The sequence below is a fragment of the Anomaloglossus baeobatrachus genome, chromosome 6 (genome assembly GCF_048569485.1).
Source record: "Anomaloglossus baeobatrachus isolate aAnoBae1 chromosome 6, aAnoBae1.hap1, whole genome shotgun sequence".
Lineage (NCBI taxonomy): Eukaryota > Metazoa > Chordata > Amphibia > Anura > Aromobatidae > Anomaloglossus > Anomaloglossus baeobatrachus.
The window spans coordinates 525,735,986-525,761,638 of NC_134358.1; the positions used below are offsets into that span (position 1 = coordinate 525,735,986).

General features: G+C 42.4%; 1 protein-coding gene across 2 annotated transcripts in view; it reads left to right on the top strand.

Annotated features, from left to right (window-relative positions):
* MKX (mohawk homeobox) overlaps positions 1 to 25,653 on the top strand; it is a 140,192-nt gene that overhangs the window by 22,509 nt on the left and 92,030 nt on the right. For both annotated transcript variants that reach the window (XM_075316786.1, XM_075316787.1), the window contains exon 3: positions 10,639 to 10,798. In XM_075316786.1, coding sequence (XP_075172901.1) covers positions 10,639 to 10,798 — 160 coding nt within the window. The remainder of the gene's footprint in view (positions 1 to 10,638; positions 10,799 to 25,653) is intronic.

Consider the following 25,653-nt stretch of genomic DNA (forward strand, 5'->3'; position numbering starts at 1 on the left):
GTGGGCTGCTGTAGTCTGACAGCGTCCGCGCAGTGGCTACCGACGGGGGAGAACGGTCACCTAGGAGTGCTACCCGAAACCCATCTCCAGCTAGAGAGAGAGCACAGAGTGGGAAGTAAGGAGACTGCTAGGGAGTACCAGGCCCAAACGGGCGGCAGATCCCGGAGCGGGGATAGATCCACCTTTCCCTGCTAAACCTGCCGGTGTGGGGCCCTCAAAGCCCACACCACAACACCTAAAAGCCGCAGCCACGTAGCCACAGTTAGGGCCCACAGTTCACAGGAGGCAAGCAGCTGGAGTGATCTGGCCCAGGCAACAAGCAAACGGCAAACGAAGGGGAGAGAGGCTTCAGCAACTTCCCTGGGTGACCCCCATAGGGACTAAAAGTCGGGGTTACCCCAAACCACCAAGGGCTAAGGAAGGCGAGTTGGTAGTCACCATCAGAAGTCAGCCTGAAGGATACCTGGTTCCCGCCTGGTTCATCCCAGCTACGCCCGGGTTACTCACCCTGCCATCTGAAGTGAGTAAAACCCCTGAAAGACATCTGGCTTGTGTGGAGTTATTCTGCGCCTTGTGGTACTACGCACCTACACAGGGCCCTGGGGCTTGCCTCACTCTCAGGAGGCTATTCCAACCAACTGCACTCACCATCAGCCCCAGGCGTCCCTCAACCTGCAGTGGCGGTCCCCACTGACCGCAATTCTGAGAGTGGCGTCACGACAAATAGAAGATTCCCTACCTGTAACAAGATACAGCCGAGTGGAGTCCCTGAAGGTAATGCACCGGCACAACACCTGTGGGGCTTCACAAGCTCTTGTCAGGTGTTCCAAGTATATGGTAAGTCTTATGAGGTGGCCTCAGTATATGGCAGATTTTGTGTCATGTTACAAGTATACAGTTAGTATTTTGAGGTTTTCCCTGTGTAAGACCCTGTGCGCACGCTGCGGATTTTACCGCGGAATTGCCACGGATTTCGCTGAAGGAATGCTGCAGAAAATGTTTATAACATTTCTGCAATCCTTCTCCGGCAAAACCTATGTGGATAAAAAAATGCCTAGCGCACACTGCATTTTTTTGTCCCTGTGGGTTTTGCTGCGGAATTTCCGCTGCGGAATTAATGTGCATGTCACTTAATTTCCGCAGGTCCCTGCGGTTTAGAGGGCTGGCAGATCAATCACCCACTGATTCTGGGTCGGCGGAAGATTGATCCCCGGTATCTGGCCAGATGCTTCTCCCCTTATAAAGTTTATGGGTAACAGAATCTGATGCAAAGGGGTAGGAGCAAGCGCTACATACTCACCGATGACCGATCGGCTATCACACTGCTCCCGCGGCAGCTCTTTCATCTTCCAGAGCTGCTGCTCATTAGGCTCATAACATATTCATGTCTTCCCTGTTCACCGGTGGCTCTGATTGGTTGCAGGCAGACATGCCCTCACGCTGAGTGACAGCTGTCTCACTGCAACCAATCACAGCTGCCAGTGGGCGGGTCTATAGCGTACAGTAAAATAAATAATTAAAAAAACAGTGTGCGGTCCCCCCAATTTTGATAACCAGGCAGGATAAAGACTCACAGCTGGGGGACGCCCAGCTTAAAAATATAAGCCAGCAGCTACCCGCAATTGTTGCATCCATTAGATGCGACAGTCCCGGGACTTTTCCCGGCTCTTCCCGTTGCTGTGATGTGGTGGCAATCGGGGTAATAAGAAGATAATGGCAGCAGCCCATAGCTGCCACTAAGTCCTAGTTTAGTGATGGCAGGCATCTATGAGACACCCCCTCATCATTAAACTGTAAGTAAAAGTAAATTACACAAACACCCCAAAAATCGTTTATTTGGAATAAAAGACAAAAAAAAATACCCTCTTTCACCACTTTATTAACCCGACCAATAACAGCCCTCCAGGTCCGACATAATCCACACGAGGTCCCACGACGCTTCCAGCTCTGCTACACCTGACACTCACAGCGAGCGGCCATAGACCATGACTGCTCACTGTGAAGGTCAGGCCGTAAGGGAAGTGAGCCGCGTGGGATAAGTGGTGACTCCAGCTGTCACTGCACATCGGCTGACTGAAGTCACCGCTGATCTGCCTCCGACGCTGGTGTCCTGCTTACAGGCCGGCTCATGCATATGCAGTTATGCACTGTACAGCCGACACGTAAGTAGCAGAGCACCGGAGGGAGCTGCACAGGACACAGCATCGCGGGCGACTTCAGCACCACGGAGAGCAGGAGCAGGGACAGGTGAGCATCTCCCTGTGCTATCAAAATAACGCAGGGACATACCACAGCAAACCGCAGTAAAACCGCATGCGGATTTCGGGTGCGGTTTGCTGCATTTTTTTACCGCAGGTACGGTAAACTTTTAGAGGGTCCGGAATTTTCTTAAGAAAATTCCATTTTCTAGTGCACACATGGCCTCAGGCAGGGATTAGAAATATGCACCCAGAATTGCTCGTGGTTCTGGGTGCATTTTGCACCTCACAGGTTCACTTTAACATATCAACAGCAAATCATTTTTCCCTTGCAAAAATTATTAGGGCTGTTCTTTTGACCTTTTTTTAGCACTTTTTTCTGCAATTTTCTTGAGTGCAAGTATTCGAAAAAAGTGGTGTATTATGGAGAAAGTGTAAAATTGTGTCTCTTCATCCTATGCAAGTATTGTAAAGATTAGTGGCTCAGTGGTTAGCACTGCAGTCTTGCAGCACTGAGGTCCTGGGTTCAATTCTCACCAAGGACACCATCTGCAAGGAGTTTGTATGTTCTCCCCGTGTTTGCGTGGGTTTCCTCCCACCCTCCAAAGACATACAGATAGGGACTTTAGATTGTGAGCCCCAATGGGGACAGTGTTGCCAATGTATGTAAAGCGCTGTAGAATTAATAGCGCTATATAAATGAATAAAATTATTATTATTATTATTACCTTTGGTAAACTATAGAGGACATGTGTCATCGTACTGATGTGACAAACTCAGCTCTTCTCTATCTGTACTATTACATTATGAAAGGAGCATTTTATGCATTTTTGTTTTATATTTTCATTGATTTTTTTTCTGCAATTGGACATATCAGTAGCATGTCATAGTTTGGTATTTGTTAGCAAAGTCAGACTGGGGTGGCAAGGGTCAATCCGTAACACTGACGCTCGGAGCCCACTGTATCGCTACGTGCACATATTGCATTTCCCTCTTTCAAAAATATCCCTAAGCTTCTATATAATAATAATAATAATAATAAACGTGGTAGTTTGTTTAATGAATGATGTCTACACATAGTGAATCAGATATACATATATAGAATCAACTGCTGCTCATGTTACTTCTGCAGAGGGGGCCCACCTGGGAATTCTCCTGCTCACCTGTGGGCCGGTCCGAGCCTGTGTGCTGCTACTTGTATTCGTGTCTTTTCAATGCTAATGTGACATCATTTGGTGGGATAAAGTCTCGGGTGGTCACACCAATCAAGAAACAAATGAGGAAGGAGAAAAACAATGTAACATAAGACGTCATTAAAATACCATTTGGCTTGCCATTGACAGTAGATGAAATGAATTTCATACTTTCTATTAGTTAATCTGTTTTGCAGACACGAGGCTTGATAAATAACTCTGGTAATTGTGAGTGGAGCGGCTCGTCATTAGCTGCTCTTGTATCCAGCCTTCCCCGTCTGATGTTCTCAGAAATTCGAAACATTTGTGAGGATGTCTGCCATGGCCGGCCTCGAACACATTTACTGCGGGGCTCATGTTGACTTGCAGTGACATCTGCTGGAATCCCATTAGTACTCAGCTGAATTCTATTACTAACGTCTGGGCATCTGAATGTGTATTTGGAGAGGAGCCAGAAATTTCTAAAGATGCTTTCGAAGGTCTCCTGCCAAGGAAAAATTGATGTCAGCAACAAATTCCAGGTAGTGAAAGCGTTTTAAAGAGCCTTTTATTTAAGTAAAAAGACAACTCTTTGTCAAATTACACAAGGTGGCCTCCACGCCAGGATCTGGACTTTTATAGAAATAATGGAAACAACTATTTCAGTAATACTAATGACTGCGCTCTTTTTTGACACTTCCAAGTATGAAAGAATGTAGAATAAATATTTGTTTTACTATTTGGGCTTGTTCACATATTATTGATTTGTTGCAGTGGATTATTGTAGTAGCCAGTGGCGCCCTCCCTCTTCATTATGTAGTACTGTGCCCCATTCTGTACTAATATCTCCCATACTGGGCCCCTTCCTAGTAAATATGTCCCCCAGCTTGTTATATATGTCCTCCATCATGGGCCCAGCCTGTTATATATGTCCAATAACCTGATATATATGTCCCCCAGCCTAGGCCCTTCCTGGTATACATGTCCCCCAGCCTGGTATATATGTCCTCTATCCTGGTCCAAGCATGGTATATATGTCCTACAGCCTGGTATATATGTCCCCCATCCTGAGCCCATCCTGGTATACAAGTCCCCCAGTCTGGTATATATGTCCTACATCCTGGGCCCATCCTGGTATACATGTCCCAGAGCCTGGTATCTATGTCCTCTATCCTGCACTCATCCTCGTATACATGTCCTTCAGCCTGGTATATATGTCCTCTATCCTGGGCCCATCCTAATATATATGTCCCCCATCCTGGTACATATGTCTTTCATCCTGGGCCCTTCCTGGTATACTGTACATCTCCCCCAGCCTGGTATATTTGTCCCCAATCTATATCCTCCATCCTGGGCCCATCCTGGTATATATGTCCCCCATCCTGGTATATATATATGTCCTCCATCCTGGGCCCTTCCTGATATATATCTCCCCCAGCCTGATATATATAGCCCTAATCCTGGGCCCTTCCTGGTATACATGTCCCCCAGTCTGGCATCTATGTCCTCTATCATGGGCCCTACCTGGTATACATCTCCCCCAGCCTGATATATATGTCCCCAATCCTGGGCCCTTCCTGGTATACATGTCCACCAGTCTGGTATATATGTCCCCCAGTCTGGTATATTATATATATATATATATATATATATATATATATATATATATATATATATATATATATATATATATATATATATATATATATATATATATATCCACACATCCCATCCTGTGCTCTTCTTAGTAAATATGTCCCCCAGCCTGGTGTATATATCCCCCAATCCGGGCCCTTCCTTGTATACATGTCCCCCAGTCTGATATATGTGTTCTTACCCTGGGCCACTTCCTGGTATATACAGACCCTGTTCTGCCTCTAACGCCTAACCCCCTCCCAAAAAAACGAAAAATTCTCACCTTCCCATGTCGTGCGGTGTCCTCTGTAGCTGGCATCTGACTGATATAGCAATGCATGACGTCCTTATTATGCGACCAGAGTCAGGGCACGCGGTGTTTGACGCACTTCCAGCTGAAGTACGTACTGGGGTCGGTGAGCCCCCTCTACCCCTTGTTACACCCCTTGCAGAAGTGAAATAAATGACATTTCAAAAAGTCTTTTTCACGCACTGTGAATGTGTTCAGCACTAAATCTGATGCTTGTCAGATTTTTCCCTTGGCTTTCACCATTAGCAATGCATAGGGGTGAAAAATGCAGCAAATCCATGACAAAATCCGCAGAACAGAATGAACAATTTTTTTTATATCACATAGACAATCCTATTAGCATTAGTTGCTAATAATTTTGGACACATTTATTAATGATTTGCACCAGCAAGAAAAGGTGTTGTGCCACTGGTAGATTTGGCGCATCAGTTATGGCCTGCTGTCTGAATGGAGTACATCTGCATCAGTATATCCATATTTATTTGTTATGTCATCTATATGGTGGACTGGTCGTAAAATGCTCTTGCCATGATCAGGGGACATTCATTACCTGTGGGGGAAAGGTGATTCAGCCATCTAAATAGGAAAGGGTTTATAGAGTGAACAGAACCTAAGTTACACCATTCATTTATGCTAAAAGTGCAAAGTCCTAGAGTGATAATCTCCTGCTGATAAAACAGTGATTTTATTGAAATCACAAAACACAGTTAGTGACACATCACTGGAATCAGGGTCTCTACCCCCATATCATGCTGCATCTATTTTATGAAGGATGCTAAAGAAGTGTGTTCAGACTGGAAAGTGTAGACTTGGGATATTCCATGTTTTTATTGTCTGAATTTGGTCAGACTGTGCTTAAAGGCCCGATTTATTATTTCATTTTGCCAGTTTTTTTAGGAGTGAATACTTCTATTTAGCGTCTTTTTGATTGGTGACAAGTTAGTTAAATGATTTGCTCCTTTTTTTAAAGTTGTCTTTTATTGTTTTGGTTTTTTTTTAATTCATTTTTATGTCAGTGTAGAGTTTCCAAATGTTTTAGAAATGTTTTAAAAAGTTGCAAAATTTGGCACAAATGTACCCCAGTCTTCCTCTGGAGTGATTGTAGGGATTGTATTGGGCAGGTGATGATCAGTGCCCGGTTTTCTCCACACATACCTCTTAGAATTATCACCAAAAAGTTCTATCATAATCTCATCAGACCAGAGAATCTTATTTCTCATAGTCTGGGAGTCCTTCATGTGCTTTTTTGCAAACTCTTGCGGGCTTTAATATGTCTTCCACTGAGGAGAGGCTTCCTTCGGGCCACTCTGCTATAAAGACCCAACTGGTGGAGGCTGCAGTGATAGTTGACTTTGTGGAACTTTCCCCCATCTCCCTACTGCATCTCTGGACTCAGCCACAGTGATCTTGTGGTTCTTCTTTACCTCTCTCACCAAGGCTCTTCTCCCATGATTGCTCAGTTTGGCTGGACAGCCAGGTCTAGGAAGAGTCCTGGTGGTCCCAAACATCTTCCACTTAAAGATTATGGAGGCCACTGTGCTCTTAGGAACCTTGAGTACTGCAGAAATTCTTTTGTAACCTTGGCCAGATCTGTGCCTTGCCACAATTCTGTCTCTGAGCTCATTGGGCAGTTCCTTTGATCTCATGATTCTCATTTGGTGTGTCATGCACCTTGAGCTGTGAAGTCTTATATAGAGAGGTGGGTGCCTTTCCAAATCAAGTCCTATCAGTTTAATTAAACACAGCTGGACTCCAGTGAAGAAGGAGAACCATCTCACGGAGGATCACAAGGAAATGAACAGCATGTGAATTAAATATGATTCTCTTCCTCTTCCCACAATCGCGTACAAGATTTCTCCCGTGCATCCCCCATACTCTGGAACGCTCTACCTCAGCACATCAGACTCTCCCCTACCGTGGAAAGCTTCAAGAGAAACCTCAAGACCCACCTCTTCCAACAAGCCTACAACCTACAATAGCCCTCAGTCCAGTAGACCACTGCGCAACCAGCTCTGTCCTCACCTATTGTACCATCACCCATTCCCTGTAGACTGTGAGCCCTCGCGGGCAGGGTCCTCTTTCCTCCTATACCAGTCTGTTTTGTACTGTTAATGATTGTTGTACGTATACCCTCTTTCACTTGTAAAGCGTCATGGAATAAATGGCGCCATAATAATAAATAATAATAATAATAATAATGAGTGTCTAAGCAAAGGGTCTGAATACTTATGACCATGGGATATTTAAGTTTTTCTTGTTTAATAAATTTGCAAAAATTTCTATATTTCAGTTTTTTTCTGTTAAGATGGGGTGCAGAGTGTACATTAATGAGAAAAAAAAGAACTTTTTTGAATTTACCAAATGGCTGCAATGAAACAAAGGGTGAAAAATGTAAAGGGGTCTGAATACTTTCCATACCCACTGTATATAAAAAAATAAATAAAAAGTGAAAAAAAATTACACTCAAATGTAAGAATATAAAAAAATGGTTAAGGTAAATGTCACAATGAAAAATATAATAAAATTAACACAAAAAGCTAATAAAAAGGGAAAAAATAGTCAAGTTATCATAAGTTATCTTTCTTTTTTCCTAGTTAAATCTTCTTTACTGGTAAAACTATTACTATAATAATGTTGTATAAGAGACAAAAATTATCACAGTACAACATGTACAAATAGCAGGGTCCTACGGATTTTATACTATGATACTAATTCCTCGAAATGTTAACATGTTTTAAAAATTACTGAGAAATTCAAAAGTTGATGATATTTATGATAAGGTTGTATTCATGTGAGTACAATATAGGCCACCTCTACCCTCACCTTTCTCTATCCTTTGCTGGTTGCACTTTCGGGCAGCATTCTTTTCACTTCTCTGACAGTCTGATCCTTTTTTTTTTAAGTTGTTTTTTTTTTTCTTGCATTATACCTTAACAATGCTTTTTTTCAACCTTGTGTTTATTCTTTTTTTTTCTTGTATTATATTACGCACTTAAAACTAGTGCATTTTTTTTATCTTATTTTAATTCTTATTTTGCATTATACTATGTCCTTAAAAATTATGCTTTTTTTGAGCCTGTGTTTATTTTTCTTGTTTTTTTGTATTATATTATGCACTTAAAATTTGTTTTTTTAGCTTTTGTTTATTCTTCTTATTTTTTTTATGCATTAAAAGAGATGCTTTTTTTAGCTTGTGTTTATTCTTGTTATTTTCTTCTATTATATTATATCATATTATGCACTTAAAATTGATGTGTTTTTTTTAGCTTTTGTTTATTCTTCTTGTTTTTTTATGTATTAATAGAGATGCTTTTTTTTAGCTAGTGTTTATTCTTGTTTTTTTCTTGTATTATATTATGCACTTAAAACTGATGCTTTTTTTGGCTGGTGTTTATTCTTTTTTGTATTATATTATGCACTTAAAATATATCATATCTTAATAAAACAATATAAAATACTAATTATAAAATAATAACTATAAAATAATAAATTATATAGATCGTAGCAATTTAAAGCTATCATTCTTGCTCTGTTTTTATTTTTTTATTAATGTATTTTTCTGTTATTTTCCAACAGATGACAAAGTTATAGAAAATAGTTCTAAAAAGTAATAAATACCAAATTATTGCAACATTAATTAACCCTTGCTGAACCAGGATCCCAAAAGACTCAAATACTTGCTCTGACTGCTTTAACGCCCCCGGCCTTCTACCCGCAATGTGGAAATCTCGACCACTTCCCCTTTTGTGTGGTTTACTGTGTAAACTTTTTCAATAATGACTGATTTAACAAGGTCCAATTATAAGTAAATGAGGTGTGTGACAGGCTGTCATATCTGCATAAATTCGCAAGCATCAGCCAAACCCTTAATGTGGTAAATTGGAGCAGTCAGACTGTTGAAAATGTAATTTGTAACACATCTGTTCTACAGCGAAAAAATACCCGAGATCATCAAATCCAAATGCTGGAGCAAAGGGAGAGAATATATCTCATTGTTTAGAATGTATAGATCAAGACATGGTTTCTTTCTCTTTTTAGGGCACTTTATTGAAAAATTAGGTTGAATGGAGAGGAGTGGATTATTTAGAAAGCTGCTTAACTTTGTATTTAGGAAGCAAATGAAGGAATCAAAAATTCTGTACCAAAGGGTAAAAATGGGTTGTCCACTACTTGACCATTGATGATCTATTTTTAAGGCCCATTTACACACAATGATATATCGCTAACGAGATATCATCGGGGTCACGGTGTTGGTGACGCACATCCGGCCTCGTTAGCGATGTCGTTGTGTGTGAAACCTTTTTGCGATCAGTAACGATCGCAAAAAGGTGTCAAATCGTCGTGTGCACGTCGTTCATTTTTAAAAAATCGTTCCTCGTTTGGAACGCAGGTTGTTTGTCGTTCCTGTAGCAGCACACATCGCTGTGTGACACCGCAGGAACGAGGAACAACAGCTTACCTGTGGCCGCCGCCAATGAGGAATGAAGGAGGTGCGTGGGATGTTCCGGTCACTCACCTCTGCCCCTCCAATTCTATTGTGCGGCCGCTTAGTGACGCCACTGTGACGCCGAACGAACCTCCCTCTTAAAGGATAGATTGTTCGGCGGCCACAGCGACGTCGGTGAACAGGTAATTGCGTGTGATGCTGCCGTAGTGATATTGTTCGCTACGGCAGCGATCACCCCGTGACGTGCCACCGACGTGGGCGGGTAATGTCGCAGCGTTTAAAGCCCGCTTTAGGATTGGTCATCAATGTCTGATCGGCAGGGGGCACCCCTGCCGATGAGCTGTTCCCAGTCCCAGCGGCGGCAGCATTGGGCCGTAAATGCTCAGTTCCCAAGCTGCCCTGTCAACTGATAGTGACCGCAGCCGGGTACTGCACATCCGCCTCCTTTTGATTTGCATAGGAGGCAAATGTGCAGTACACGACTGTGGTCACTATCAGAAGAAGATGGAGCAGTTGCGAAAAAGAGTATTTCCTGCTACAGGTTGCCATCTGATCGGCAAGGGCCGGGTGTTTGACCCTGGCCGATCAGACATTGATGACCTATCCGAAGGACAGGCCATTAATGTAAAACGTAGTGGACAACTTCTTTAAGTAATATAATGCATTTAAAAAGTTACTCTATTTGCCTAAAGGTTAATTATAAATAAAAAAAAGTAAAATGGTATTACTAATGGGGTAAACTTTACTTCTCAGACACAAGGAAAACCCTAGTCACTGATGTACACTACATATTTAACTTTTGATTCCTTCTCTATTTTGACTCAGTATCTAATTTAACTTCAATAATTTATGTCACTTTATTTTTTGTTCTCACAGCTCAAGAAACGCAAGCGGCAAAGTGAGGCACAAACGGCAGGCGCTGCAGGACATGGCACGTCCGTTGAAGCAGTGGCTATACAAGCATCGGGACAATCCCTACCCCACCAAGACAGAAAAGATACTATTAGCACTGGGGTCGCAGATGACCCTTGTACAGGTAAAGATATCCAAAATATAGTTACTATATTTATATATATTTTATTAAGGACAAATTGCAGGCTTCTTCTTTCAACATTTACTTAAAGCTAGTGATGGGTGGATTCCCAGATAACCAGGGTCGGCGGGTCTAAAAATCCCCAAAAACCTTCCAGCCCGGAATTGATCCTGGATATCTGGCTGGATGCTGGGCCCCATATAAGTCTATGGGGGCCAGAATCTGGTGCTTAAAAATGGTGGTAGAAGGGATAGGGAGATTGGAGCAAGCGCGCTATACTTATCGGTCTCCGTGCGGCTGTAACTGCTTCTAGGCCACTCATTATCGCTCATTCATATGCACTGCTTTCCCCGCCCACTGGCAGTCATGGCGCCTGTGATTGATTTCAGTAAGACGTGCCCCCACAGTGTGACAGTGTCTGCCTGCTTGCGATCTGCGATCATAGACCTTGCCTGTAGGTCTCTATTGTGGCTTAGTGTAAAAATAAATAAAAAATTATCATAAGGTCCCCCATTGCTATGGTTCGGGGTTCTCCCGAGCCTCGAAGTACCCCTGATCTGTCTTCATCCTTTGCTATGGGGTCGGCTAGCTCTCCTGCGCTACCTGTCCGCTGCTCCAGGCACCTGACTGCTAGATGTCAGGTGTCCAGGGTCTTTGTGAGTTCTGAAGCTAAGTCCCTGTTTTGCCCTACTGTACATGCCTTTCCTGGCTCTAACTGCAAGATTTGCACTACTGCGCATGTGCGTGACGTCACCAGTGACGCGGCAGCTCCTGATTGTTCGTCGCTTACATCAACGGTGATACGGCTGCTAATTGATAAACAGAAACACCGAAAAAAATCCTATATTTGAAGTAAAATGCAAAAATAAAAACACTGTATTTAACCCCTTTATTAACCCCCCAAAACACTCAGGTCCCATGTAATGTACACGAAGTCCCATGATGAATCCAGCTCTCCCACATCTGAAGTAGGACATGACCGCCCGCTGTGCGTTTCAGGCAGAATGGTGACATCACTCGGGTTATTTGCCATCACAGCTGGAGGTTCCCACGGTCCTCCACCTGTGATCACAGGTAAACTACTGTAACCTCAGGGGACCTCAGTAAACTCAGTGAGGTCACTGAGTTTACAGACCTGTGTCTCCTGGCAGAAAACCACAGCTTTTTGCCAAGAGATGCAGATTTGGTGCTGAAATTTTTACATCATATTCCTGCACCCAATCTACACCTCCTAGCAATAAACCACATCACTAAAGCCCACTTTACACGCTGCAATGTATCTTACAATGTGTCGGCGGGGTCACGTCGTAAGTGACGCACATCCGGCATTGTAAGGTACATTGCAGTGTGTGACAGGTACGTGCGATTGCGATTGAACGGTAAAACGTTCATCGCATACACATCGTACCTGTGTTTGGAATTGCACGTCAGATTGTTCATCGTACTCGGGGTAGCACACATTGTAGTGTGTGACACCCCGGGAACGATGAACAGATCTTACCAGCGTCCTGCGGCTCCCGGCCCACAATGCGGAAGGAAGGAGGTGGGCGGGATGTTTATGTCCCGCTCAGCTCCGCTCCTTCGTTTCTATTGGCTGGCTGCCGCGTGACGTCACGGTGACGCCGAACGTCCCTCCCACTCCAGGAAGTGTACGTTCGCCGCCCACAGCAAGGTCGTATGGAAGGTAAGTACGTGTGACGGGGGTTAATCGTATGTGCGGCACGTTCAACAAATTGAACGTGCCACACATACGTTGGGGGCGTTGCAAATCGCATACAAGATCGTATGCGAAATTGCAACGTGTAAAGCGGACTTACCACATCATATTGCGTGCAATTTTGATGCATTTTTTTGACAGGAAGTGTAGATTGGGTGCATGAATATGGTGTAAAACGTTCATCACCAAATTTGAATCTCTTGGCCCAAAAATGCAAAAAAATGTTTTTGACGCCATTTCAGTGCGGTTTTCTGCCAGGAGGAGCAAATTTAGTGCTGAAATGTATGCACCATATTTCACATTTCTTCCTTCCATCGCCGTTCTATTTCTTGTTTCATGTGGATGACGCGCCCTACGTATCCACACAGAGTCCACCATGGTGCTCCTGTGCATGCGCCCTTTTCTCTGCCCTTAGCAGGGAAGAGCAAAGTATTATAATGCACATGCGTGGACGGTCTTTGAACTTTCCCTTGTACCTGCACATTACAGTACTTTGCTCTGCCCTCGGCAGGACAGAGAGAAGTGCTCATGTGCAGGAGCTCCATGGAGGACTCTGTGTGGATGTCGTAGGAGCGTCATCCACATGAAGCAAGAAGTAGGATGGAGATGGAAGATAAAGAGGAGGCACCGTATCAAGATCAGCGACGCCCATCGGACCGGACTGTGCTGCAGGTGAGTATAACAAAGGTGTTTTTTATGTTATACAGATGAGCTTGAGCACTTATATACAGTATTCTAGAACGCTGTATATAAAGGCTCACTGGTGGTAGCTGCAGTTGGGAAAATCCTGGTGACAGGTTCCCTTTAAGTAGGAAAAACACAGCAAAAACACTGAAATAATTGACATGCTGCAGATTTAAAACTGCTTCACATCTGCAAGGAAAAAATGAGCAACATGTGCTTGAAATTTCAGAAATCTCACTCACTTTACTGGTACAGAACAACGTGGCAAGAATGCGACATGTGAACATACCCTAACTTGTCTTTCAGGCATGTTATCAGAGATGTATTGATTAAAAGGACCCATAACCATTATACAGTGCTGGCCAAAAGTATTGGCACCCCTGCAATTCTGTCAGGTAATACTCAGTTTCTTCTTGAAAATGATTGCAATCACAAATTCTTTGGTATTATTATCTTCATTTATTTTGCTTGCAATGAAAAAACACAAAAGAGAATGAAACAAAAATCAAATCATTGATCATTTCACACAAAACTCGAAAAATGGGCCAGACAAACGTATTGGCACCCTTAGTCTAATACTTGGTTGCACAACCTTTAGCCAAAATAACTGCGAACAACTGCTTCCGGTAACCATCAATGAGTTTCTTACAATGCTCTGCTGGAATTTTAGACCATTCTTCTTTGGCAAACTGCTCCAGGTCCCTGAGGTGTGAAGGGTGTCTTCTCCAAACTGCCATTTTGAGATCTCTCCACAGGTGTTCTATGGGGTTCAGGTCTGGACTCATTGCTGGCCACTTTCGTAGTCTCCAGTGCTTTCTATCAAACCATTTTCTAGTGCTTTTTGAAGTGTGTTTTGGGTCATTGTCCTGCTGGAAGACCCATGACCTCTGAGGGAGACCCAGCTTTCTCACCCTGGGCCCTACATTATGCTGCAAAATTTGTTGGTAGTCTTCAGACTTCATAATGCACACGGTCAAGCAGTCCAGTGCCAGAGGCAGCAAAGCAACCCCAAAACATCAGGGAACCTCCGCCATGTTTGACCGTAGGGACCGAGTTCTTTTCTTTGAATGCCTCTTTTTTTTCCTGTAAACTCTATGTTGATGGCTTTTCCCAAAAAGCTCCACTTTTGTCTCATCTGACCAGAGAACATTCTTCCAAAACTTTTTAGGCTTTCTCAGGTAAGTTTTGGCAAACTCCAGCCTGGCTTTTTTATGTCTCGGGGTAAGAAGTGGGGTCTTCCTGGGTATCCTACCATACAGTCCCTTTTCATTCAGACACCGACGGATTGTACGGGTTGACACTGTTGTACCCTCGGACTGCAGGACAGCTTGAACTTGTTTGGATGTTAGTCGAGGTTCTTTATCCACCATCCGCACAATCTTGCGTTGAAATCTCTCGTCAATTTTTCTTTTCCTTCCACATCTAGGGAGGTTAGCCACAGTACCATGGGCTTTAAGCTTCTTGATGACACTGCGCACCGTAGACACAGGAACTTTTAGTTCCTTGGAGATGGACTTGTAGCCTTGAGATTGCTCATGCTTCCTCACAATTTGGATTCTCAAGTCCTCAGACAGTTCTTTGGTCTTCTTTCTTTTCTCCATGCTCAATGTGGTACACACAAGGACACAGGACAGAGGTTGAGTCAACTTTAATCCATGTCACCTGGCTGCAAGTGTGATTTAGTTATTGCCAACACCTGTTAGGTGCCACAGGTAAGTTACAGGGGCTGTTAATTACACAAATTAGAGAAGCATCACATGATTTTTCAAACAGTGCCAATACTTTTGTCCACCCCCTTTTTTATGTTTGGTGTGGAATTATATCCAATTTGGCTTTATGACAAATTTTTACTTTTTTTTTTCATTGAAGACAAATTAAATGAAGATAATAATACCAAAGAATTTGTGATTGCAATCATTTTCAGGAAGAAACTGAGTATTATCTGACAGAATTGCAGGGGTGCCAATACTTTTGGCCAGCACTGTAGGTATAGGTTGGCGAACCTAGTACATTTTTTGGGCGCCCTGAGCGTTAACTGGAATCATTCATACCGTTGTTTCACACAAAACCTGTAGAAAATTATGGTTTTGTTATTGAAAAGTCTCCAGCACCCCCATAGTTTAAAACTACTTTTGATGAACATATCAGTGTAATACGTCCATGAACTGCTCTGATGTAATTTATCCTGTACCACTGATTTTGGGTGGGTGGTTTCTTTTCATTAGCATTCTGCCAGCACCATAGGTTTTGCAACTTCCTTTACTGCTCTTGTCCAGTGGTTTACCTGCCCTGAAATAAAAAGCCACTTCTCTTTTATTAATATATGCAAATTAACGGACAGTAAAGCAGCAGCAGAGAGATAAAAGTCCTCCTTCTCTTTCTATATTCCATCTCGGTGTCTCTTGTTCCAGGGACAGATTGCACTTGACAAAAGGCACTGCACCACATGTTAGACAAAAGGGAGACACTTAGTTGCTGGTACTTCTTAATTGAAGTGATTGACATATTTATCACATTTTTTGATTGTGTATTTAAAATTCTGACATTTTACATTTGTATTGGGACAGATTGCATAGGGACAGATTGTATTGTATGGGGGCAATTCTATTGTATAGGGACAGATTGTATGGGGACAGATTGTATTGTATGGGGACAGATTGTATGGGGAAAGATTGTATAGGGACAGATTGTATTGTATGGGGGCAAATTCTATTGTATGGGGACAGATTGTATGGGGACAGATTGTATGGGGAAAGATTGTATAGGGACAGATTGTATTGTATGGGGACAGATTGTATTGTATAGTGACAGATTGTATGGTGACAGATTGTATGTGGCCATATTGAATTGTATGGGGACAGATTGTATGAGGACAGATTGTATTGTATGGGGACAGATTGTATGGGGACATATTGTATTGTATGGGGATAGATTGTATGGGGACAGATTGTATTGTATGGGGACAGATTGTATGTGGAGAGATTGTATGGGGATAGATTGTATGGGGACAGATTGTATTGTATGGGGACAGATTGTATGGGGACATATTGAATTGTATGGGGACAGATTGTATGAGGACAGATTGTATTGTATGGTGACAGATTGTATGGGGACATATTGTATTGTATGGGGATAGATTGTATGGGGACAGATTGTATTGTATGGAGACAGATTGCATGTGGAGAGATTGTATGGGAATAGATTGTATGGGGACAGATTGTATTGTATGGGGACAGATTGTATGGGGACAGATTGTATGGTGACAGATTGTATGGGGACAGATTGTATGGGGACAGATTGTATTGTATTGGGACAGATTGTATGGGGAGACATTCTATTGTATGGGGACAGATTGTATTGTATGGCTACAGATTGTATGGGGACAGATTGTATTGTATGGGGACAGATTGTATTGTATTGGGACAGATTGTATGGGGACACATTCTATTGTATGGGGACAGATTGTATTGTATGGGGACAAATTGTATGGGGACAGATTGTTTTGGTAGGGTGACAAATTGTATTGTATGGGGACAGATTGTATGGGGACAGATTGTATTGTATGGGGACAAATTGTATGTAAAGAGATTGTATGGGGATAGATTGTATGGGGACAGATTGTATGGGGACAGATTGTATTGTATGGGGACAGATTGTATGGGGATAGATTGTATTGTATGGGGACAGATTGTATGCCTCTGCTGCTGATAACCTTAAGAAGAAGTACAGAGATAAAGGAAAGAAAGTGACGTTTGAGCTCCTCATTGTGAGCATCCAGGAGACATACAATACTGGAAGATTTGGCATTGATAACATCTCTTGGCAAAAGCGTATGAGCAGGTGTTATAGATGAGCCAAAGTTTTATACTGGGGAGGGGTTCACGGAAAGTAATTGACTTCCACTATGACCTCTGTAGACTAAATTAGTATGGCTACCCGCCACAACCTGCTCGCATTTTGTTCGTTTTAAAGCAAAATCCATCAGACTAGCTTCCACTAAAATGTTCCCATATGCGTTTGAACAAAGTAGTGATGAGTCTATGAGAGTGTAAGGTACTTTGTAGAAGGACAGATGGCAGACTACGCCCAGCAATGTCTAATCCTTTACATTTGGTAAAAATCATCTTTAGCTGTAGATTTTTTTTTTTTGTCTTGGTTTAATATTTCGGAGCTGACCCTATGAAGTACAATGTTTAGCTTCTGAATAGTGTCTACGAAATACTCTTGCTAGGAGAGTAAAACATTTTCCTCTGCTCCCCGGCTTATGTGAAATTACAGGACGTTGCATGTATACACGTGGATTCGTTTACCGTGCCTGGAGAAAGCATATTATTCTCTGTTGAGAGTTTAGAAGGTCAAACTACTGTGAAGGCACTTCCATGTTGTTCATTGGTGGTAGCTGGCACTAAAAGTAGCCATGAACAATAGATAGCCATTGGACAATCACTCGTTTGGGCCCTCCTGACCCTCTCCCATAAACATGCTTGTTCGACTCAGGAAAACAAAAGGATCTGATATTGAAAAATGGGCCTACTTGCAGTATCGGGGTTCGGGAATTAATAGGCGTGACTGTCTTAGTTGGTGGATGTGACACGTGCCTTGGTGAGTGTGGCCCGACGTTTCCTGCCATGTGCTCTACTTGGTTAATGAGTGCCCTTTGGCAGGTCATTTAGTCTGACTGACTAAGTCCAGTTGCCACCACACCCCCACGGCCAACTGACTCCGTTCTCCGCTGACACTGCGAGAGAGCACGCCACAATAAGCGCCTGGTTCGCCGTAGTGCATGGAAACGCTGGGCCTAGCCAATAAGTTAAGCGCACCTACTCACTAAACCTTCCACCACACCCACTCACTCTGGACACTGCAAGGAAAGTACCCTGACCGAGGCAACAAACCCAACAAGCGTTGTACTGCAAATAGGTAACGGTGACACGCAGGTGACGGATACGACAACCAACGATAAGCGAGCAGGGTGCGCAATATAGTACGCAGAAGAAACTGCTGGGCCACGCCCACCAGAGTGAGTGCCATGCCCACCAACTAACTGATCATACCCACTAACTTCCCATCCCCAATACTGCAAATATGTTGACCGTTCTCGCCCCTAAATCATATGTCAGTGAATATATGGAACACCCTCATACACATAGTTGGACGGTCTCATCGAAATCAGCATCTTTAGTTTCCGTTTTTCTAATGTATATGGGAGACTTAAAGGAGTTGTTCACTACTTGGTCATCCCCTTCTCGTTCCCCTTGTTCGCCCCCGTAAAAATAAATAAGCCTCTACTCACCTCCGGTGCGGCTGCGGTTCCAGCAATGTCTGAAGCCCTGTTTCTGGGGCCCACTTAACATTATTATGACATGCAGGCCCTGCAACCAATGAGTGCCCGGTGTCTGTCTCCCCGCCGTCAGACATTTGAGCAGGAGGTGAGTGCTGTGCTGACTTTCTGCTTAAATGTCCAAAGGCGGGGAGGAGTTAGCCGACACTGATTGGTCACGGAACCTGCGTGTCATAACAATGTCACGTGAGCCCCAGGAACGTGGCTTCACACATCACTGGAACCGCGGTCGCATTGGAGGTGAGTATAGGTGTATATTTTTTTCTGGGGTGAACAAGAGGAATAAGAAGAGGTTGTCTAAATAGTGGACAACCCTTTTAAAGATCTGAGGCTGTAAACATCAAAAACACTAAAAACCTTAAAGCTTCCAAATTTGGATGTATAATAATGGTGATATTTTTTATTACATGTTTTGTTATTTAATAATCTGTTCCACCACCTTATTTTGTTATACTTTTCATAACTATTCTTTTTATTATTACTTATTGTAGAGCACCATCAATTCCTCTATGCTGTAAATGTGAAAAGAGATCACATACAAAATACATATATAAATTACAATGAAGAAGCTAACAATGAAAGACTAGTACAGAGGGGACAGGATCCTGCCCTGACAGGCTTACAATCTACAGGATAATGGGGAAGGAGGCAGTGGGTTAGAGGGTTATGACAGCTCCTAGTGGTGGTGTTGGTGGGGTGGCTGTGGGGTAATTGAAGGCTCTAGATTTCCTGAAAAGATTAGTTTTCAGGTTACTTCTGAAAGTTCTGAATGTTGTGCATAATGAGTGTGTTGGGCACAGAATTCCAGAGGATGGAGGATACTCAGAAGTGTTGAAGGATTTTGGGGGTTGAGAATACGAGAGCAAAGGAGAGAAGGTGGTCTTGTAAGGACAGGAGAATACATGAGGGCGTATATTGGGAGATCAGTTCAGAGATATATGGAGGAGACAGATTTTAGGCAGCCTTGTAGGTCATTGTTAGTAATTTGTGTTAGGCGAGCCCACAGATGTTCGGGTTGCCAGATCCGGCAGGACTGAAAAAATAAATCTAGTTTGGGACTGAACTTAAACTCAAAATGGAGCCCAGACCGTAAAACCCATATAAGCCTGTGGGGACTAACACTTGTGTGCTGTAAATTGGTGGTAATAAGCGTTAGGGGGCTGCAAAATGAGGCAAAATGGGGATTGAAGAAGGACAGTTATACTTATGGAACCTCCGTGCGGCTGTCACACTGCTTCTGGGTCCGCTCAATAAATCTCATGAATATTCACTGCTTCCTGATCCTATCCTCTATAACAGTATCTGTGATTGGTTACAGTCAGACTGCTGGTGTGCCAGCGTCTGTGATTGGTTGCCCTCATGTTATCTGTCATTGGTATATTGCTATTGTTGGCTTCTGAAGAAGGAGCATATTGGCTCCGAAATGCGTAGAACTATGAACAATAAAATCTGCTGATCATATTAACTCTCCTGAGTTTATCCAGCAGTGCAGCATTATAACCCCATTCATCGACTTCACTGATTGTACACAATGAAGTCATCAGTGTGGGATGTGGCCAAAGGACATCCACTTCTATGTCTTTCTGTGACTCTTCCAGTCTCTCTGTATATTTATTGCAACTTGTTTGTGACACTCTGTGACTCTCTAAGCTCAGTGGCCACTTTGATTGGAGAACATTCTCCTTGAAACCTCACAATGGTGCGGTACTGCTGATCAATTATTAGGTGCTGTTTTGCTCTCATGATGTCAAAATATGAAGAGCCTGATGAAGAGAACTGTTTAATACCAATTCTAATTGAACTCCAAAATTTATTGGGAGATTCATGGATCAAACACCTGTTGTGAATTTTGCCATTAAGCTCCTTGTTAGAGAACAGCAAGTTGTGCAAAAAGTCCTGAAACATTGAACAGTTGGACATGTGAAGTCAAAAGATTAGAGAAGGTCACATTAATTTCACCTGAAAAGGTTGGAGGGCATTTTAGGATCATCCTGAAATTTCATCCTAAAGCCAAATATCCTAAACATTTTGTGAGTAGTGTATGTTGAGGGACTCAATGTTAAGACTTCAAAATATTGAGAAGCATTTTTGAAGACTTAATCATTGAGTCCCTTAAAATGTCTTTTTTATAGATTCTCTAACGTTTTGTAGGTACTCAGGCATTGGTCTGCAACTTTTTCGGTTAATTTATGTATCAGAGATCCAAAGTGTACTTATGTGAGAATATGAAAACATCTTACTGTTATTCTTCCCACCAAGATCATAACTTTTTTGTTTTACTTTTCATATTACTTTCACACCTTTTCATAGTATAATAGTAGAGAGGTTTTCATTGGTGGCCTCGATTAATAAAATAAAAATGATCATTTGGAACCTCCTCAGAAGGAAACTTAAGGGTGCTTTACACGCTGCGACATCGTTAACGATATATCGTCGGGGGTCACGGTGTTTGTGACGCACATCCGGCGTCGTTAGCGACATCGCAGCGTGTGACAGCTAGGAGCGATGATCAACGATCGCAAAAACGGCAAAAATAGTTGATCGTTGACACGTCGCTCCAAATCATAATGTCGTTGGTGTTTCATTCTGCAGGTTGTTCGTCGTTCCTGCGGCACCACACATCGCTGTGTGTGACATCGCAGGAACGACTAACATCATCCTACCTGCGTCTATCGGAAAGGAGGAAGGAAGGAGGTGGGCGGCACGTTCCGGCCGCTTATCTCCTCCCCTCCTTATCTATTGGGCGGCCGTTTTGTGACGCCGCTGTGACGACGCTGTGACGCTGAACGCACCTCCCCCTTGAAGGAGGGATTGTTCGGCAGCAACAGCGACGTTGCTGAACAGGTATGTGCGTGTGACGCTGCCGTAGCGATATTGTTCGCTACAGCAGGGATCACCATCTGTCGCACGAGCGACGGGGGTGGGTGCTATCTCTTGCGACATCGCTAGCAATCGCTAGCGATGTCGCAGTGTGTAAAGCACCCTTTACTGTATAAATTCAGCTTCTCTGTTAAAGTAAAGTGGAAAATTAGATGGGTTTTCTAGATTATGTGTATTATGTTACCTAATAGCATTTCATTGCTAGATTCTTAAGATTCAAGTCATTGGCAAAACATATTATTTTATTTTTTTCTACACATGTGGACTCATTAAATCCCTAAGCTGTCACATAACTAATCCCAGGTACGTGATCTCTAAGGCAAATGGTTTTGTAATATATAAAACAAGGGGGAGACAGCATGAAATAGTAAGTTGTAACAGTCACACACTGCAGACTTACTTCATTTCTCCGGGATATAACAAAACGGTTGCAATAACAAAAATTACGTAAGAATGGCATCCAAATATTTGGCGCACCCTGATGCTTTGGTATCCATCAAATTATTCACAAGTTTAAAGGAGTTGTCCAATCTTCACACTCCTTTCTGTAACTTAGGACCCAATAGAGATCAGATGATCAACTCAGGTCTGACAGCTCAAATCTCTGCTGATAAGATATGGTAGCTGTCTTGGCCGTCTCTCTGCATTTAGAGACATGTGACAGGAGCTGCGCGAGAGTCTCTCTTTGCCATCTGAGACTTCTCACATTAAATGTATTTGCCTTTTCCTTTGGAGCTTCTAGGGCTAATGTCAGTTTTGCCTTCCAGCAGATTCTGACTCTGCCCTCAGGAGCTTGGTGACCACTCCCTTCTCCTATATATGGTCACATCTCACAGTAGAGGGGGCCGGTTATTCTTATTTATTTTGAAGCTGGGCCTTGAGGTGGAAGGAACTGCTGGAGCCAGGTGTCCAAGTGTCTGACTGCAGCCGTAAAGTTGGACCTTATCCTTCGTTGTTTTCCCTGGCTGTCGTACCTTCCCTTCATGTTGTTTTAGTACAGCGGTGGAACTAGCAATCCTCACCTGCAGCTCACTAGCTGGGATTATCTCAGAGATTCTTAGGGTTTCAGGTATCCTGCTCAGCGACAGGTGAGGAAGCGGTATAGGGACTTGCTAGGAGTGCAGGGTGCAGCTGCAGGTGTGCGCAGGAGGTGTCCCATTATCCCCCTCCCTAGCGCTAGGGCCCACCATTGTTAAAGTGTCCCCGATGTAACCCTTTTTTGTTGTGGTGAACCCCTTGTTTGTTGTGTGTCTCATCTTGCTCCGGACCTTCCCCAAGTCTGTGCGTGACAGTATCACTGCTCACTGATCTGATCAGATGCGAGTAATAGATGGACGAGCATGTTCATAGTCACTTTGAGTCACTCTCTAGTTTGGGCTCATTTAGTGATTTTTAGTATGCAAAACCCCAACAAGTTTCATCAGTGTTTTTGATCCGATTTCCACCATAATTCGGTCAGAGCATCAGATTTTACCATGAAAGTTTCATCAGTTTATTCGTATTAGGAAAAAAAAATGATGAAGTTTTCTCAAGCTTGTTCTATCAAACAGATGATAAAAAATGGATCAAAGTGCTGATTTTTTTTATGAAATCGTATAGTTGCATTGGTGGATTTGTTCTGTGACATAAGCAAAATCTGAAATGTCTCCATGTATTTTTGTGATCCAAGTGATCCACACATGTGAACAGCTCTATAGACTATAATAGGTATGAGTTCTATCCAAGAAATATATGGAATGAACTTGTATGGGAAAAACTAACATCTGAATGAGCCTTAAAGGGGTTGCCCACTACTATAACAACCCATTCTGATTCCACATGTTTCCCCAGGTAAAATAAAGACTATACTCAACTCCCGTATCGGCGCCCTTCCAGTGGCATCCAGACTCACGTTAGTGGGGCACACGTGGTGTTGTGATGTCAACGCAAGCCCAGCATCCAATCAGCTCTGACTTCTGTCTCCTAGCCTTCGAACCAATCGAGTTAATCAAAAGGAACTGCCAGGCCAACTCAATTAGGGACATATGCTCTTATCATACAGACAACGGTCCAAAACCTCTTTGTCAGCTATCATTGTCTATAAACAGGAAAATACATCCATTAGTATAAGGGCTCACTCACACCGCCGTATTTTCAGTCCAAGTGCGATCCAACATAACATCGCATTGCATTTGGACCAATGTTATTCTATGGGGCTGAGCATGTCTTTTTGTTTTTCCTAAGACCTAGCTGGTCCAAGTAAAGTATTGAAGGATGGCTGAGTTGAATTCGATCATTGGATCCTACTCCACCAGCAAGTCAATGAGATTAGGGTAAACATCGGACCGAACTCGGATGACATCTATAATTATAATAAGTTGTATTTTTGGAGCACCACCAACATATTCTGCAGCACTTTACAATTCAGAGGGGACATGTACAGACAATATCAGAAATGATAGAGTAACACAATTCAATAAAAACCAACAGAAGTGAGATCCTGCTCGCAAGGTTACAACCTATTGGTGCAGTCCAAGCTTACAATCTGAGTGCAGTCCACTTTTCACGGCCTGACACTGTGGAGAAGATGGAGACATTTTTTTCTCCATCTTCTCCTAATCCGAAAAAATCAGAACACACTATGCTCCCACTCTCATCAGATTGTGCAAATCACACTCTGATGACAATCGGCCTGATTCTCTCGGATAAGAGACTACACGGTCATTTGACCCTAGACTTAGTGACACAGTAGCCTAATTTGTGCATTATTTTCATCCTCTTCCTCTTCCCAACAGATGTATTTTCTGTTTATGTAATGAAATCACTAGCATGAAGGAAATGAGTATCTTTTCTTTACTTTCTGAACCTTACATAACATTAAAAAGCTTTTTTTTAAAAGTTATATATATATATATATATATATATATATATATATATATATATATATATATATATATATATGTATATATATAATATGTATGGAAAAAGAAATAGCAACTATTATATTACTTTTTATTAAACTTAAGTTTTTTTCTGGCACTACAGGAGATAATAAGCTTTTGTATTCTGTCCTACTTAGCTTTGTGTACTTATAATATGCTTATTTTGGATATAATTGTGTTTTTTTTGTCACGAGCTGAATGCACTTGTACTTTTTGGTGTTAATGGCTTTGTGGTTATTTTAATAGGCTTTATTTTTATTGTGTTCTACACAGTTTACTGCAATGCCTTCTATAGTTATAAATAGGACAGTAATAATTACTAATATGCAAGGAATAAAATAATATAGTGCACCCCATCAGATGCATCAAAGCACTTTACAATTACGAAGGTATATATTTTATTCTTCAAAAAGTGGTGGAGCAGCTGAGATGTGTAACGCAAGGAATAATGTGCTCCTTACTATAAATTAAACAGAATATTAAAGGGAGTCAGTCAACCCCGGGCCGAGCCGAGCGGGCAAAGTGTGCGGGGGGCGGAGCCGGGCTGAGCGGCCAATGCGTGCAGGGGGCGGGGCCGGGCGGCCAATGCGATGGTGTCACTGTAATGACGTCATTTTGGAGCAAGACAGACAGACAGAGAGAATAAGGCAATTATATATATATATATATATATATATATATATATGAAGCTCATCAAGAGAATGCCAAGAGTGTGCAAAGCAGTAATCAAAGCAAAAGGTGCCTACTTTGAAGAACCTAGACTATAAGACATATTTTCAGTTGTTTCACACTCTTTTGTTAAGTATTTCATTCCACATGTGTTAATTCATAGTTTTGATGACTTCAATGTGAATCTACAATTTTCAGAGTCATAAAAATAAAGAAAACTATTTGAATGAGAAGGTGTGTCCAAACTTTTGGTCTGTACTGTAAATATATATATATATATATATATATATATATATATATATATATATATATATATATATATATAAAAGATTATTCCCAGGACTCAAACTTGAAAATGGCAGAACCTTCAGCACACGCAGTTTTGCAATGCTAATAGGATGATTTTCTCTGCCTAAAGATCTAAGTATTATTTTTCTTCTTTAGGCCTCTTTCACACATCCGTGGAAGACACACGTTTTTCACGGACGTGTTGAAGGTGTGTATGGCCATCCATGTGCCGTGATAGCACACAGAGATGAGGAACTTTTTACTCACCTGTCCCCGGTGCTGCTGCTTGGTACACAATGCAGTGAATATACATGAACATAATGAGCGGTCCTAGAAGCAGGTGACAGCAGCACTGAAG